The 14,352-nt window shown below is 54.1% G+C and overlaps 5 protein-coding genes across 5 annotated transcripts; 2 read left to right on the top strand and 3 right to left on the bottom strand.

The window, feature by feature from the left end:
• Positions 1-416: 416 nt before the first annotated feature.
• On the top strand, positions 417-4,068 carry VTN00DRAFT_9466 (uncharacterized protein; the record flags this gene model as incomplete). The annotated part of the gene is made up of 6 exons (XM_069436429.1): positions 417-660; positions 731-1,153; positions 1,217-2,286; positions 2,978-3,627; positions 3,688-3,833; positions 3,920-4,068. The coding sequence occupies 6 exons, from the start codon at positions 417-419 to the stop codon at positions 4,066-4,068; spliced, it is 2,682 nt and encodes an 893-aa protein (XP_069285051.1).
• Positions 4,069-5,166: 1,098 nt separating this feature from the next.
• On the bottom strand, positions 5,167-7,778 carry VTN00DRAFT_9465 (uncharacterized protein; the record flags this gene model as incomplete). Its single annotated transcript, XM_069436428.1, has 7 exons — positions 5,167-5,702; positions 5,762-6,081; positions 6,135-6,447; positions 6,506-6,979; positions 7,033-7,114; positions 7,170-7,518; positions 7,570-7,778. The coding sequence occupies 7 exons, from the start codon at positions 7,776-7,778 to the stop codon at positions 5,167-5,169; spliced, it is 2,283 nt and encodes a 760-aa protein (XP_069285050.1).
• A 984-nt stretch (positions 7,779-8,762) lies between these two features.
• Positions 8,763-10,388, bottom strand: VTN00DRAFT_9464 (uncharacterized protein; the record flags this gene model as incomplete). The annotated part of the gene is made up of 1 exon (XM_069436427.1): positions 8,763-10,388. The coding sequence occupies one exon, from the start codon at positions 10,386-10,388 to the stop codon at positions 8,763-8,765; it is 1,626 nt and encodes a 541-aa protein (XP_069285049.1).
• A 401-nt stretch (positions 10,389-10,789) lies between these two features.
• Positions 10,790-12,364, top strand: VTN00DRAFT_9463 (uncharacterized protein; the record flags this gene model as incomplete). The annotated part of the gene is made up of 1 exon (XM_069436426.1): positions 10,790-12,364. One exon carries the CDS (start codon positions 10,790-10,792, stop codon positions 12,362-12,364), a length of 1,575 nt encoding a protein of 524 aa, XP_069285048.1.
• A 490-nt stretch (positions 12,365-12,854) lies between these two features.
• On the bottom strand, positions 12,855-14,133 carry VTN00DRAFT_9462 (uncharacterized protein; the record flags this gene model as incomplete). The annotated part of the gene is made up of 3 exons (XM_069436425.1): positions 12,855-13,625; positions 13,691-13,971; positions 14,037-14,133. 3 exons carry the CDS (start codon positions 14,131-14,133, stop codon positions 12,855-12,857), a joined length of 1,149 nt encoding a protein of 382 aa, XP_069285047.1.
• Positions 14,134-14,352: the final 219 nt, after the last annotated feature.

Below are 14,352 nucleotides of genomic sequence, written 5' to 3'. Positions count from 1 at the left end.
GGCATGGATTTAAGGATCTTTTCTCCGAGCGCAAAAGCACGACAGCCTAGATAAGAGATCTGTCAGCAGGAGAGAAAAAAAAGCGGCAGGCAATATCCGTAGACGCCAGACGGAGACGCGGTTCAGCGTGAGAGTAGACAGAGCTCTGTCTGGAGGTCGCAGACCTTAAGGTTGTCGCAAGCAGATGAAGTTCATCCACCCCGACTCGGAAGTTGACCGAGCCTATGCCTCGCTCGGGATAGACCGCGCAAGACATCTGAAAAGCTTGAAAGAACTCATGCTTCTCCCGCGTGGAGTCTGGCGTTTTTAAGGCCTGTTAGGCGGCGGTTCTATCCGCTGCCGAGAGGCCCCAGCTGTAGCATGAACTGCGCGGAGAGAGCGTGAGGAGACAAAGAATAGGAGCCGGGGTAAGCGACATGAACATGGGGGAAAGACGACGCCTCCTGACCGGCGCTCAATTGGTTCTAGACTTCGAAGTATTTGAACTGACATCTGCACAGATCCTGGAGCGTCCTGCTCGCCTTCTTCTCCGTCCAACTCGCCTCGTTGACGCGACGCCCACGATGGAGCAGAAGGGCTTCTTCGACCGGTCCAGATGGACGACCAACCCCTACTATGCGGCTGTGGTCGTCATCATCGCATGCGGGAGCATTCCAAAGGGTATGTTTATCTCGTCTACTCATTTAATATGTGTCTTGACGTTGACATCGATCTGACTGACAGCTCGCAGGCTACGATGAAGGCGGCTTCAGCGCCAGCGTCTCCCTCGAGTCGTTCCAGAACGACTTCAACCTGGTCAAGTCGCACTGGACACACGATTCCACGGGTCTCGCCAACCGCAAGGCCAACATCACCTCGTTCAACGTGCTGGGTGCCGCCTTCGGCTGTCTCGTCGCGCTCTTCTTCAACGACCGCCTGGGTCGTCTGCGCTCGTGGCAGCTGGCGGTCGTCGTCTGGGCCACGGGCCTCTTCATCCAGGTCTTCTCGTCCGGCATCTACGGGCTCATCCTGTTTGCGCGTCTCTGGGGCGGGCTGGGCGCGGGCGCCCTGACCGTCGTGGCGCCGCTGTATCTGTCGGAGATTGCGCCCGCGAGGACGAGGGGCTTGGCCGTTAGTATCTATATGGTTGTTTTGCTGTTTATATTGGCGTTGGGTATGTTGGCTTTCCAGATCGATGTCTAGATAGAGAACTACAACTAACTTGGAGTGCCAACAGGCTTCTTCATCAACTATGCCGCCAACGCCCGGATGGCACCCACGCGCATGCAGTACCGCCTCGTACAAGCCATCCCCCTGATCCCCGTGGGCACCTGCTTCTTCCTATCCTTCTTCCTCCCAGAAACGCCACGCTACCTCGCCTCGAAGGAGCGCCACAGCGAAGCGCGGGAAGTCCTGGCCCGCCTCCGGGGCAAAGAGCCCAGCGACCCGGCCGTCGAGCAAGAATTCGAGGAGATCGATGCGCAGGTGCGCGCCCACCGCGAGGAAGTTGCAGCAGGCAACCTAGAAGGCGGCGGGTTGTCCACAATGTGGCAGATTTTCAAAGAGATCCACATCGATCCCAACTACCGCCAGCGCTTCTGGCTCGTGATGACGATGCAGACGATCGCGCAGTGGACCGGCGGGAACGGGATCACGTACTACGTGCCCCAGATCTTCGAGTACGCGGGCGTCGGGGGGCCATCGCAATCTCTGATTTCCTCGGGAGCATACGGAATCGTGAAACTCGTCTTCACCATGGCATTCACATGGGGATTGATCGACCTTCTGGGTCGACGACGATGCTTCCTGGCCGGTCTGTCTCTCCAGTTGGCAGCGCACATCTACATGGCCGTTTACATGGCCGTCCTGCCTCCAGGGGATGCAGGAGTCAAGAACAAATCCGCCTCGGACGCAGCCATCGCCTCCGTCTTCGTCTACGCTGTCGGGTGGTCCATCGGGCTCTGCACGATCCCGTACCTCTACGGCACAGAGGTCTTTCCCACCCGGATCCGCAGCGTCAGCTACGCGGTGAGCATGGCGCTGCACTGGTTCTTCCAGTTCGCGGTGGTGCGGGTCACGCCGAACATGTTCGTGTCGCTGGACATATGGGGCGCGTACGTCTTCTGGGCTATTATCTGTTTCTTAGGCATCGTGATCTTGGGCCTGTGGGCGCCGGAGACGAAGGGTGTACCCATGGAGCGCATGGGTGAGCTCTTCGAGGGTCCCTGGCTCTGGGGATGGCGCGCACGGCTGCGGGATGACTATGATTCTTCTGGCGCTCGCTCGCCTGAGGAGGACAGCGGTGAGGTCTGTATGAAGCAGGAGAAGAAGCCTGCAACGAAAGATGTGGCTGTTTAGTAGCGAGGTTAGCTACAACAGTATATATAGTGTTGAACAGCCGGTGCTGGGACTGATGAACTATTATTTAATGATAATCTATAAAATCTTCTATTCTTTTTCTGAACAGAGAGCGCTCGCGATGTTTGATAACGAAAACGGATTATCAAACTTGACCTGGTGCTGGACTTTGGATAGAAATACTGATTATCTTTTCCCCAAATCTTGTGGTGTATGGTCATGTGAATAGGAGACGCATGACTTCCATTCAGTTTTGGGGATATTCACAGACACTTCCTCCGCAACTTACAGACAAGAGCCCAACTTTCTGTATCTCGTCTCTTTGTTTTTGGATGACATTGGATATTTCCGGGATTTGTCACTGCAATGGTTTCTGGGTGGTCTGACTACTTCTTCAGTGATTCGACTTGGAACAGTTGGCCCAAAATGCCGATCGACCTCTACAAGACTTCCGCTGTGACAGGTTTAAGCTCATCAGACCAGCATCTTCCATTTCACCACCTGACTCCGCTGCCTTCGTCTGGTGGATGCGTGGTAGGGTGGGTGAGGCCAAGATGACCTGTATTGCAAAGGCCGTTTAAGTCGCCCGAAATGAGGAAGAAATATGGAGTCCATGCCCGGAACTAACTTCTTAGCATAGTTCTCGGAATACACAGAAGCAGCAGCCAGAACCCAGCCCGAGAGGATTCCCTCAGACCACCATTCAGTCAAGGATGTTCAGGATGAGTCGGACCCATTCCTCCTTGAAAGCCGTGCATTTGAACACATCGATCGATACTGCCCGGTCTCGTGGAGAACCTATTTCCCGAAGTACTACGGTGTCATGACACTCGACCGCACCAATTACCCTATCAGATATAAGCTACGACCCCGGGCAGTCGTGCTGGAAGCCCTTGAACCAAAGACATCGTCTAGACGTGTCCTCTCGGCGGAGGTTGTCCCGGCGGCCGCCCTCGAGACAGATGTGAAAGCGGTCGCACAGAAACTGAAGACAATCTCCTCCCCCTCCCTCCTTACGGACTTCGAGATCGATTGGTACCGATCTCTCTTCACAGACCGGCTACGACGAGTCGCGGCAGTGCACGAGATCGGAATCACGCATGGCGATGTTCGCGACGACCATTTCCGCATTCCTGACGACTTCTACAATACCGCCCTCTATGACTTTTCCACCTCGTACACGTTCACCTTTGCGCGTCCTTACATGACGAATTTTAAACACCCGCCACGGCGGCTGGAGGAGTTGAAAGCGCTTGAGCCGGGGCGCGTTGCTAAACAGGCTTTGCGACGGTGATTATTGTTATTGTCATGACCGTGCCTTAGTTGCAAAAACTAAATCTCCTTTCACAGTGCCAGCAGCATGGTCTTTCGGACTCATCTCGCCAGTTCACTGGATCTAGACGTTGCTATGATCGTGAACTCCTTTACCGAGCCACTCGAGGCTGAAAGGCACAATCTGGAACTGATTGTGTTGAGAGTGACGAAATCACCAGATGGTTCGGTGGACCCCATGTTCATTTTTCAAATCAATACTGGGCCGAAATATTCAACTGACTACTTGTTTGCTCTCTCTCTCTCTTAGGCTTCTACTTTCCATCACTTGCGTCCATATTTCCGTTTTTAGAAAATGTGGCGCTATCTCATTCTCTGTCTCAGTCCCTGTCTCTCTCTCTCCCACCTGGCATATCAGCCGTGCTCGACTCCTCGACTGCTTCGCCGCAGGCTGGGTGAGATATAGATATAGATACTATACCACTCAACCGGAACAACAACAATTCAAGACACATCTTATCTCAGTCGTCTCATGCACAGGGGAGGATCTGCTAACGATCAACGAAGACAATCATCAAAATCAGAACGACACTCGAGAGGTAGATGGAAGGAAGGGGAAGAACGGAGGGAATGATGCTGCTGATGCTGCTGCTGTTGATGTGATCCGACTCTAACTCAACCTGGCTACCTCCTCTTCTTGCTTCCCCGGTCCTGGATCACCGAAGAAAGAAATGAAGGTGTAGTCTACGATAAGGTTCTGGCGATATGCCATCGGATCATTATCCTTTCCAAACAAGAACAAGACGACAAGGGCAATGACAGTGGCACTGGCTGTGGGTGGGTTATTCAGAGGCATGAATTTATATAATCGAGGCTTCTTTCTCACCTCGTGGCGTCAAAGCTAGCTCACCAGCTGGCTACACATGTTAAAGTGGTCTGGTCGGAGAAGAATTATTATCCCAGTAGTAGCAGAGAAAGGTTGCAACACTGACTGTTTCAGGCCTACCTAAAACAGCAGAAAAGACCTACCCAAAGGTTCTTAAAAAAATCACATCTACAGTACAGCAGCGTACCATATCTTTCGTTACCCCCTCCCTCGTTCCCCCCTGTCATGTCCAAGCCACCTACCTTGCCGCTTTTGTTATATTTCGATCTATCCCTGGAGGCCGGCTTTGCCTACCTAACCTAGGATCTGTGACCTATTATATTATAATCTGTCTGGGTACCTCCCGATAGCTTCAAACAAACTCGAACTCCAATTCAAAATAATCAAAGCAAAAGCAGAATGATAAATAATAATAATAATTCAAATCCTATATATAGACCTTCTCTATCATAGCCGTCACAAATAAAAAAATATAAAAAAAAATGAAAATAAAAATAAAAAAGCGACGTCCAAATCCATCAAACTCTTTTCTTTTCTTTTCCCCTCGCTAAAATAACACAGATAATAATATGTGAACGACAGACAAGAAACCCCAGAATAAAAACAGGACAATATATACATATACCGTATATATACGTCTAATATATGTATACACTAAATGTAATGTCAGATTACGTTCCCCCTCCAACTGCTCCTCCTCCTGGCCCTCCACCCCAACCCGTATCATACGACGCCGGCGTCATATTCGTCGTGATGGGCTCGACGTACGAGAACGCCTCGAAGACTTCGGGCGTGATGTCGTACGTGCCTGTGCCATCCGGGTTCAGCGCTGCGCCGGGCATCCCGCCCAGGTGGTGTGTGGACATCTGGACCGGGACCTGGACCGGCTGGCTCGAGCCCAGGGAGGGCATGGTGGGCGCTTGTGGCTGTGCTAAATCGAAGCCCGCGAGCGGTTTTGGGTAGGAGTATTCGGGCAAGTTTGGTATTGAAGTAGGGGAAGGGGTGGCGACTGGCGTCCCGGGGTGATGTTGCGAGGGGGAGGCATGGCGGGAAGGTGGTTGTTGGTGGTGGTGATGGTGGTGATGATGAGGATGGTTCGGGGAGGAAGCGTGGGATGGCGATGGTTGTGGTGCTGTCACAGTGACGTGGATGTCGATTTGGAGCTTCTGTAGTTCCTGGTAGATCAGGCTGAGGCCCGTGTTGATCACTATGTCTCTTAGTACTGTAGATACACTGATAGCAGAAGTTTGGCAAGGTAAAACTTACCGGGATTCGCAACCTTGATCCGTTCCAGGGCGAAGACGCAGTACCTCAGCTTGTCCAGTGTCCCGGGAGCTGCGTACTTGAGAGCCTGAATCTCGAGCAGGAATATGGAGGCGGCTGTGTAGACGCTGTATGCGAGAGATAGGACGACGTGGCCGTCGCCAAAGGTGCGACGGTAGAGATCGAAGAGGGACAGGATCGCAGTGGCTGATGACATGCATTGCACGAGATGGGTCATGTCAGGAGTCTCCATTTTCGAAACCAGCTGGCGCGAGCAGAGGATCGGCCGGTGGAGGAGAATGTTGATGGTGTGGTAGAGGCAGCTGCAGAGGTCAGTCAGTGTTAACTTTAACCATCGAACTCTTGTGTTGCCTACTTCAAAGTGACAATGTGGCTTGGCGGGCAGTAAGGAGGGAGGTCTGTGGCCACTAGTCTCAAGAAGTCCGGTAGCTCATCCCACCAATCTTTCAGATTCTTGCCCTGCTCCTGGACGCAGGCGTAGAACTCCGCTTCGCTGCTCTTGTGGATCGGGTCATAGATGTGGATGATAATCTGGTTGAGGATCTCCGCCAGCCCACACATCTTCATAAAACAGGACGTGGAGTGCGCCTGCGTAGGAGGATAGTGCGTCCCCTCGGGGAAGATGACACCGTGCGGTACCCACGGTTCTATCTCGGATGTATCGTCCACTGTACGGTCCCATTTTGTCAGTACTGGAGTCTCAAATTTCTAGATAAAGGCCCTCACATATCATCCTAGGAGGGCTAACACGCGAGTTCTGCATGGCTGGGGATCTGCCAAAATAGAGCGAGACGAGCTTGTCCCAGAAATAGCAGCTCCAGAAGAGCCGGTTTCTGATCTCAATATCTTCATCGGTAAACTGGACGGATCCAGAATACTTGCGACTGTCTATCGATATCCCCAGATCATCCAATAATCTGAAAGCCATCCCGCTGTACAGCCACGCCTGGGTCCTATTCCCGCGACCGCACTCCTGCGCACTCAGCAGGAGCAGGGTCTGGATGGTCGGGATCTTAACGTAGCCAAATTTCAGGTTGTCGTAGAGACCTGAAACGGCACGGTCGAAGAATTGCTGGCCGCCGTCGAACGCCTCCAGCAGTGGACCAATCTTTGGCTCTCCTCTGCACCATCGTACCGAGTGTGATAGTATGGCATTTAACAGGGTGTCGGAATAGTATGGACCGTCCATTTTCATGTCGCCTACTTCCGTCAGCAATCAAGACTCTGCATAGGTACTGGAGGAAATCACTGACGGGTAAAGGCTGGCCGATAGACGAAGTTGAAAAGCGGCTGGATCCAGCACCAATGGGAGTCAAGGAGGTACTGGAACGGTTCCTGATAGAAACGTCAGACTTCGATCGAGTGGACATGAAGAGTCGATTCGGTATACTGGTATGGTGGCGAGCTGCTCGAATGCCCTCTCACGCCAGGCATTGTTGATCAATCTCTCCTTTCGCGCTTCGAGCTCGAGTGCAAGATGTGTAGTACTCGAAGACTCGGTCACAATCCCGCTTGGAAGCTGGAACAGACTGGTCGGTCCATGGAAGGATATTCGACCATCGTCCTCAACTTTCAGGCCTTCAAAGTCCCTCGACAGGTCGAGTTGGCCGTCCCCCTCCTGCTCGGACTGGCGAGCAGGACTACTACGGACGGAGCCTTGGCCTTGCAGCTTCGCCAGGGCATCTTCAAGCTGCGCGACCCTGGCTTCCAGCGTCTTAGTGTACGACAAGGTCGGCGCCCTAACAAGGTAGGTGAGCACATGAACGCAATTCGCCCGGGGATATACTCACAAACTATATACACACACTTCCCCGCGGGCAGCGCACCGCGAGCACGACGGACTGGCACCGTTGCATTTTACCTGGACGATTGTCAGCCACAGATCGCGGGACAGTGCCTCGGAATTCCACCGAGGGGGAACCACCTTTCGCTTTCGGCAGGCCTCACAGGAAAAAGCGCTCTTCCTCGGGAGACTCGTCTTGACCGGCGCGTCCGCCATGGCACGCAGACAGAATCAAGCAATTGTGAGTTCGGAAAGAGGTCTACAGGACGTCGGGACGAGTATATCGATCGAAATGAGCCCCCTGAAGACTCGCGACGGCGACCGTCGCCGCCATATGGTATTATTATCAGAAATTCACGAGAAAAAGGTCGTGGGGCTAACTAATTCGCGGGGAACAGAGTTTCTTTCAGTCCACGGCGGGGGGTTCTCCAGCGAACCGCAGTCTGACCACCGTCATCCGGATTCGTTAGGCGAAGAGATTCGAGACAACGGCCCACTTGGCGAGCGGCTTGAAGCCACCCGACGGTCCGGATTTGGGATATTTTGGGCAACAACCGTTTGGCTGAAGAATCGTCGATTCGCCGCGGCATCTAGTTCAACGCCCTAGGGCTGCACATCGCGGGCTCCACGCGTGACGGTTGGGGCCAAAAGGGCAATAGTCAGGGCCATGATGCCAGAACGGACCGGGTTCGCTTGTCCAGGCAAGGATTCGGCTCCTTCGGCTGAAAAATCACCGCCACCAAAGATTAATAATGCGTCCAGATCTCGGTATGCCGTTGCGAAAGTCTAAAATCCAGATGAACATAATCATCAGCCTTCTGTACCGTCGTCAGTCGAGGTCCCGGCGGGTAAACCATCCTCCGGGTATCAACAGCTCGCACGACGATCCATCCCTGTGGAGACGCTTGTCGCTGTCAGGTAGCAATAAACTGCTAGTATAGACGAACATCATTTGAAGATCTTGCTTTCTCCGCTCCGCCGGGAGCACGGTACTCCCTAGTAAGGCCAAGACATGCATATAAATACCCAAAATACTGCCCAACGGTCTAGCATATCGATACATTGAGGTAATATACAGTACATGATACATCGCCGCCATAACCTCTCAAAGTCTATGTAGTCAGGAACAGAAACACTGGATGAAACAAGCTAAAAGGGTGGAGAAGCATACAGCTCGGTATCCCGAAGTCGTCATCAACGTCACAAAAATCCTTTCTCGAGCTGCTGCAGGAGGCTATGCACCTCGTCGATCTTCACCGTAATGGCTCGGGGGTTCTGCAGAGCGTCCTTTCCTAGGCATGCTTCCACAACACGGCGCAGCTTCTGCGCACCCTCATCAACTTTGCTCTGCATCTGTCCGCTGATGTCTAGCTCAATGGTCCCGTCCGCAAGATTCCTCGATCCGAGAACGAAGATGAGATTGTACTTCATCTGTTTGGCTCGCTGGATCTTCTTCCCCAGAGACTGGCTGCTGGTGTCGACGTCGATCAGGAACGTAGGGTCGACCGAAGAGAGTGGAGTCGGCACGTCAGTAGCGTTCTGGTCCTGCAGAAGAGCGCGGAAGCCCGAAAACTTTGCTGCAGCCTCCTCCGCCTGGCGAAGCACCGCCTCGTCCTGCTGGACGGTGAGGATGATGCCTTGGCGGGGGGACAGCCAAAACGGCCAACGGCCCGCATAGTGCTCTATTAGTAGGGCAAAGAACCGCTCCAGAGATCCAAATATGGCCCTGTGGATCAGCACGGGCGTGGCTCTGCCCGGAGTGTCTGGGTTGTAGTCCTCCTCACCCTCGGCGACTTGGTACTCCAAGCCGAATCGCTGGGGCAGGTTCATGTCGAGCTGAATAGTGGAGAGCTGGTGGAACTTGCCATCAGAGTCTTGCAGCTGGATATCGATCTTCGGACCGTAGAACGCGCCGTCTCCCTCGTTTATCTCCCACGGTCGGCCGGTGTTATCTAGCGCTTCTCGCAACTGAGCTTCGGCACTGTTCCACAACTCAAGGCTCCCGATGAAATCCTTCTCCGGCCGCGTAGACAACACTAACCTGTACTGTCCCAGATTGAAGGCCTTCATCACCATGTCGACGAAGCCCAACGCCAAAGCGATCTCCCTCTTGATCTGCTGCGGCCGGCAGAAGACGTGGCCATCATCCTGGTGGAAACGACGCACACGAGTGAGCCCACTCAACGACCCAGAGACCTCGTTACGGTGCAGAGGACTGAAATCCGCATAGCGCACCGGGAGCTCCCTGTATGAATGGTTATGCGACTTGAATAGGAGACAATGGCCGGGACAATTCATCGGCTTCAGCCCGTAAAACTCGTCTTCGCCCGCTTGTCCCTGCGCCTCGCCCATCGCGCCGCGCCCACGCACCTCGTACATGTCATCCTTGTAGTTCTGCCAGTGGCCCGAGACTTCCCACAGAGAGCGCTTGTAGATATTCGGGGTCAGAACCTCGCGGAATCCGTACTGCCGGTACTGCGCGCGGAGGAAGGATATGAGCTTGTTGACGATGTGCGTACCGTTGGGGAGGAAGAGTGGCGATCCAGGGCTGTACGGTGACGACGTGAAAAGCTCCTGGGCTGTTCCCAGGGCTCGATGGTCCGCTGCTGGCGTGTGAGGTTGGACGACGGAGGCATCGTTGCTGGCGTTCCTGGCGGGGACTGCGTTGTTCAACCTGCCCGGCCACGGTGCGGAGCACGACGAACAGCTCCGCACAGCAGATAGCTGCTGTTGGAGGACCGCTCGACGCCAGCGGACATCATTGTTGATGGCAGGAGGCGTTCGTAAAAAGGGCTGCCGCAGGCAGAGCGTGTTTAATCGCCTCATGGCGGGGTGGGATGACTGGAAGAGCTTTTCCCAGTCTGCCTGCTCGCTTTCCGTCCCGCCGGCGGAGACGCCAACACGTCCGCCGCGGCTTCACCGTGGCCTCGACACATCATCTATCACAGAACACCCGGAACAGCTCCCTTTATTCGACGACATTTCCTCCAAGTTTCTGCTGATGTACCCTGGACTTGTCTGTTGTTGCTTTACAGATAAATATATTTTGTTGACCACTTCTCGCGGGATGGGATTCCCCACCTCGTCAATCTAGGTGTTTATCTACATCGGGAAACATAAACATCACAGTTATCCCCTACTTTCCGTCTACGATCTTGCTTGGATTTTTATCATTTTCTTGTCACAGACGTTGCACTTTGAAGAAAAAAATTTTATGAGTCTGCATCATGACCACGAGCTCAACCCGACCCAAAGAGAGCTCCATCCTGGGAGAATCATGGGTGGTGACGAACCCATGGAAGGACGAGCAGCAATCTGCCAGCTCCATTGTTCAAGAGAAACAGGAACAAGATCCATCAAGTTCTACATCATGTAATCCTGTTGATCTATCTGCATCGACAGCAACAGATGCTTCTTTCGCCTCCGCGATGTCGGGCCCAGAGCTCATCATGCCGTCGATATGCGACGAACCTATTGCAGAAGCGTCCTGGATTGCGCCAAAGATGCGGGGTCGACGTCGCGAGTCGCGCGAGTCCCAGAGCAAAAGCAAGACTGCCATTCGTTCAGAGAGTCCGCAGAAGAAAGATGACAAGAGCAAGACTGAACCTGAAAGCTCCGAAGCGGATGCCAATCCCCGTCCAACTCCTCCAACAGCTCCTCCACGAGGGATAAAAGACCATATTCTACAATCCCTCTCAACAATCCTCCAAAACCACGAAACCGAAAAACTCCTCCGGACAACACTCACTTTCTTCCTCCTCCTCCCCATCCTGCACATCCTCGTCCTCCCCGAACTCCTCTACCAATACCCCAGCCTCTGCAACATCCTCCCATCCGCATCAACCCTCTACCCAGCCAGCTGCTCCTCATCCACTACTACACGCAATAATCCACACCGCAGCGGTGCAGACATCCTACCATCAAAATACGAATCCATCCTCACATCCCACGCCCACCTCGAACGCCTCCTGAACAGCACGATCCAAGACCTCCAACCCCTCGTCACCATCACCACCAGCACCGGCAACAGCAGCAGCACCGGTAACACCAGCCCATTCAAACGCAGCGAATCCTCCCTCCGCGACCTCCACGCCCAGCTGAAGACCACGTACCCGGACTCCAAGCACGAGCTGGACCTCGAATTCGAAGGCGCGTGGGCCGCGGCGCGGACCGCATCGCGGGAATTCGACTCGCTGAGAGCGGAAATCGGGTCGAGCGTTGATCATCTGCGCACGCAGGGGGCGAGGTTCGCTCCTTCATCCTCATCATCGGACGAGAAAGGTGAAGGATCGGATCAGAAAAAGAACGGCTCTTTATTATCCCGTCTATTCAGCACCTCATCATCATCATCAGACAAGAACAACAAGAACAAAAAGAACAACCTCCCATTCCAAATCTCCCGCCACTCCGACCTCCTCGACAAAACGACCTCCCAGCTACGCTCCAAAGCGGACTCCCTCCTCGGCCGGATCGCGACGCTTGACGACCACCTCGAGTCGATCGAGGAGATCGTGTCCCGTGCCACCACCACCACTACCACAACTATCCCAGGATCAGAATCAGATCCAGAATCCGATACAACAGTCTCCAAACTGATCTCCTCCCTCCCCTCATCGCTGCAGAAGCTACTCTTCTTCCACCAGCTGGTCCCTGTACCCGCGGAGTCGGCGTTGAGGATGAAGAACGAGACACTGTTGTCCAGCGTTCGACAGGCTGGAGAATATCATCGAGGTGTAGGGGACGTTGCTGGGAGGTTGGAGAAGGGGTTATCGGAATTACAGCTTCAGCAGGGCAGGCGGTAGGATATATATGATTCAATGATATTCATGGCATGTTGTTCTATATATGTGCAGTCTTTCCAGCGTTTATGTTTATGATAAAATCCGATTAAATCACATGAATGCAATGGCACGATACCTCCTCTACCTAAGCAGATAACTTCACATCTACTCTTCGTTTATCCCCACGACAGGTCCTACATTTCTCATCTCATACAAACCAAACCCCAAAAGATGGTAAAACGGCTTTATTGAAATCTACAGAATTAAAAAGCGCTATGCACGTTCTCAACAGAAGGGGCGAAATGTGTACATGCAAAATATTTGTCCACCCAATCCCTCCGCTTCCAAACCCCACACAGAAAAAATATCATGCACGGAAAGTTCAAAGTCACTATGTGCCAGCCAGTAGGAGACTTAAGTGACGCATCGACCTAATGGCTTGTTCCGTGCATTTCGGTCGATCGACCCCCCTGATCGATCTGCCAGCGGGAAAGAGACAGATCAGAAGAGATTAGACGTGCACGATGGCGGCAGCCACGAAGACGCACAGCGCCAGCAGTGGCCCGAACGAGGTGCGAAGAGATCCGGCGCCATCCTCATGGGCGGGGCTGGATGTGGGGGAGGATGAGGATGCGGCAGTGCTGGAGGCAGAGCTGGAGTCGGAGGACTTGCTCGCGCCGGAGCCCGCGGATGCCGAGGCGCTAGAGGCCGAACCCGAAGCAGTCGCGGTGGGCGTGCTCGTGCTCGTGCCGGCGCTGGTGCCAGACTGAGTGCTGGAGCTGCTGCTGCTGCTGCTGCCACTGCTGCTTCCATCCTCGGTCGTCGAGCGAGGCGCAGGAGACGAGCCGTTCACGGCCTTAATGCTCTGCCAGGAGCCCGACTGGTCCGTCCACTGGTACTCATCGGCCGGAGTGTAGTTGATGATGTTGACGGACTGGACGTACATGGTGAAGGGGCCCTGGGAGTAGTCGGTCTGGCCGCCAGCCCACTGGATGGTGCCCGGGGAGTTCGAGGGGTCACCGCCGGCCCAGACGCCCAGGCGCAGACGGGCGGGCGTCTGCGGGAAGCGGGCGCCGCCCTGGGCATCGGCGTAGTTCAGCGTGCGGACGAGGTTGTCATCAACGTACCATTTGATGTAGTCGGAGGTCCAGTCGACGGTATATTTGTGGAAGATGGTCTGCGGGGAGGCGATGTTCACGAAGGTGGCACGGTCGTAGGTGGTGGTGTCGCCCTTGCCGAAGTAGTTGGTTTGGATCTGGGTCGTGTCGCCGCCGAGGGCTTCCTTTGGGGGGGAGGGTTAGCTGGCCATGTATTTCGATATTGCCCATGGTCGTGTAGAACACATACCCAGTCAACCTCATCCAGGTCATCCGACTCGATGACAATGCTGCTGACGATTCCGGTTCCCGGAGCAGCCTTCAGCGTGACTTCGGCCTTTCCGAAGAAGAAGTAGAAGTCCGTCTCGATGGTGGGCGCATCGAACCGCTTCTGGACGGTGAACTCCGCGCCATCTGGTCCAGCGTTGACAGTTCCCGAGGCAGTCCTCCATCCTGGGAAGGGAGACTGGGCTCCTCTGAAGTCGAAAGAGTAGGTCGAGGTCCTCAGACCCGGATCAGGGGCGCATCCAGCTGTGGAGTCATGTCGATTAGCCTGGGTAACAGCATGTCTGGGACGGCAGAGGTAGTGGACATACTTTGCTTGGTGGGATCGCAGTCCGTGTACGTCTGAGCAGAAGAGAAAGGCAGAGCTGCAGCAAGAAGTGCCGCAGCGTACGTGATATAAGACGGCATGGTGACTTAAAACGATTGGTCTGGATAGGAGAGGCGGCCAGCAACGAATGGGCTTGACTCCGGGAGAGTGTTGATTCTATAGCGACCGAATGCACAGTGAATAGACAGGTAGCGACAGAGAACGAGAGAATCTGTGAGGGAAATGAGGGGAAGTTGAGATCGCAAAAGGAGTCCGCAGACAAAAGGAAAGGCAGAGGCCAGTGCCTGAACAGTCCACAC

The sequence above is a fragment of the Thermoascus crustaceus genome, assembly GCF_041956765.1.
Source record: "Thermoascus crustaceus strain CBS 181.67 unplaced genomic scaffold VTN00scaffold_7, whole genome shotgun sequence".
NCBI lineage: Eukaryota > Fungi > Ascomycota > Eurotiomycetes > Eurotiales > Thermoascaceae > Thermoascus > Thermoascus crustaceus.
Note: the sequence above shows the minus strand (reverse complement) of the source record. Positions and strands in the feature narration are given on the sequence as shown.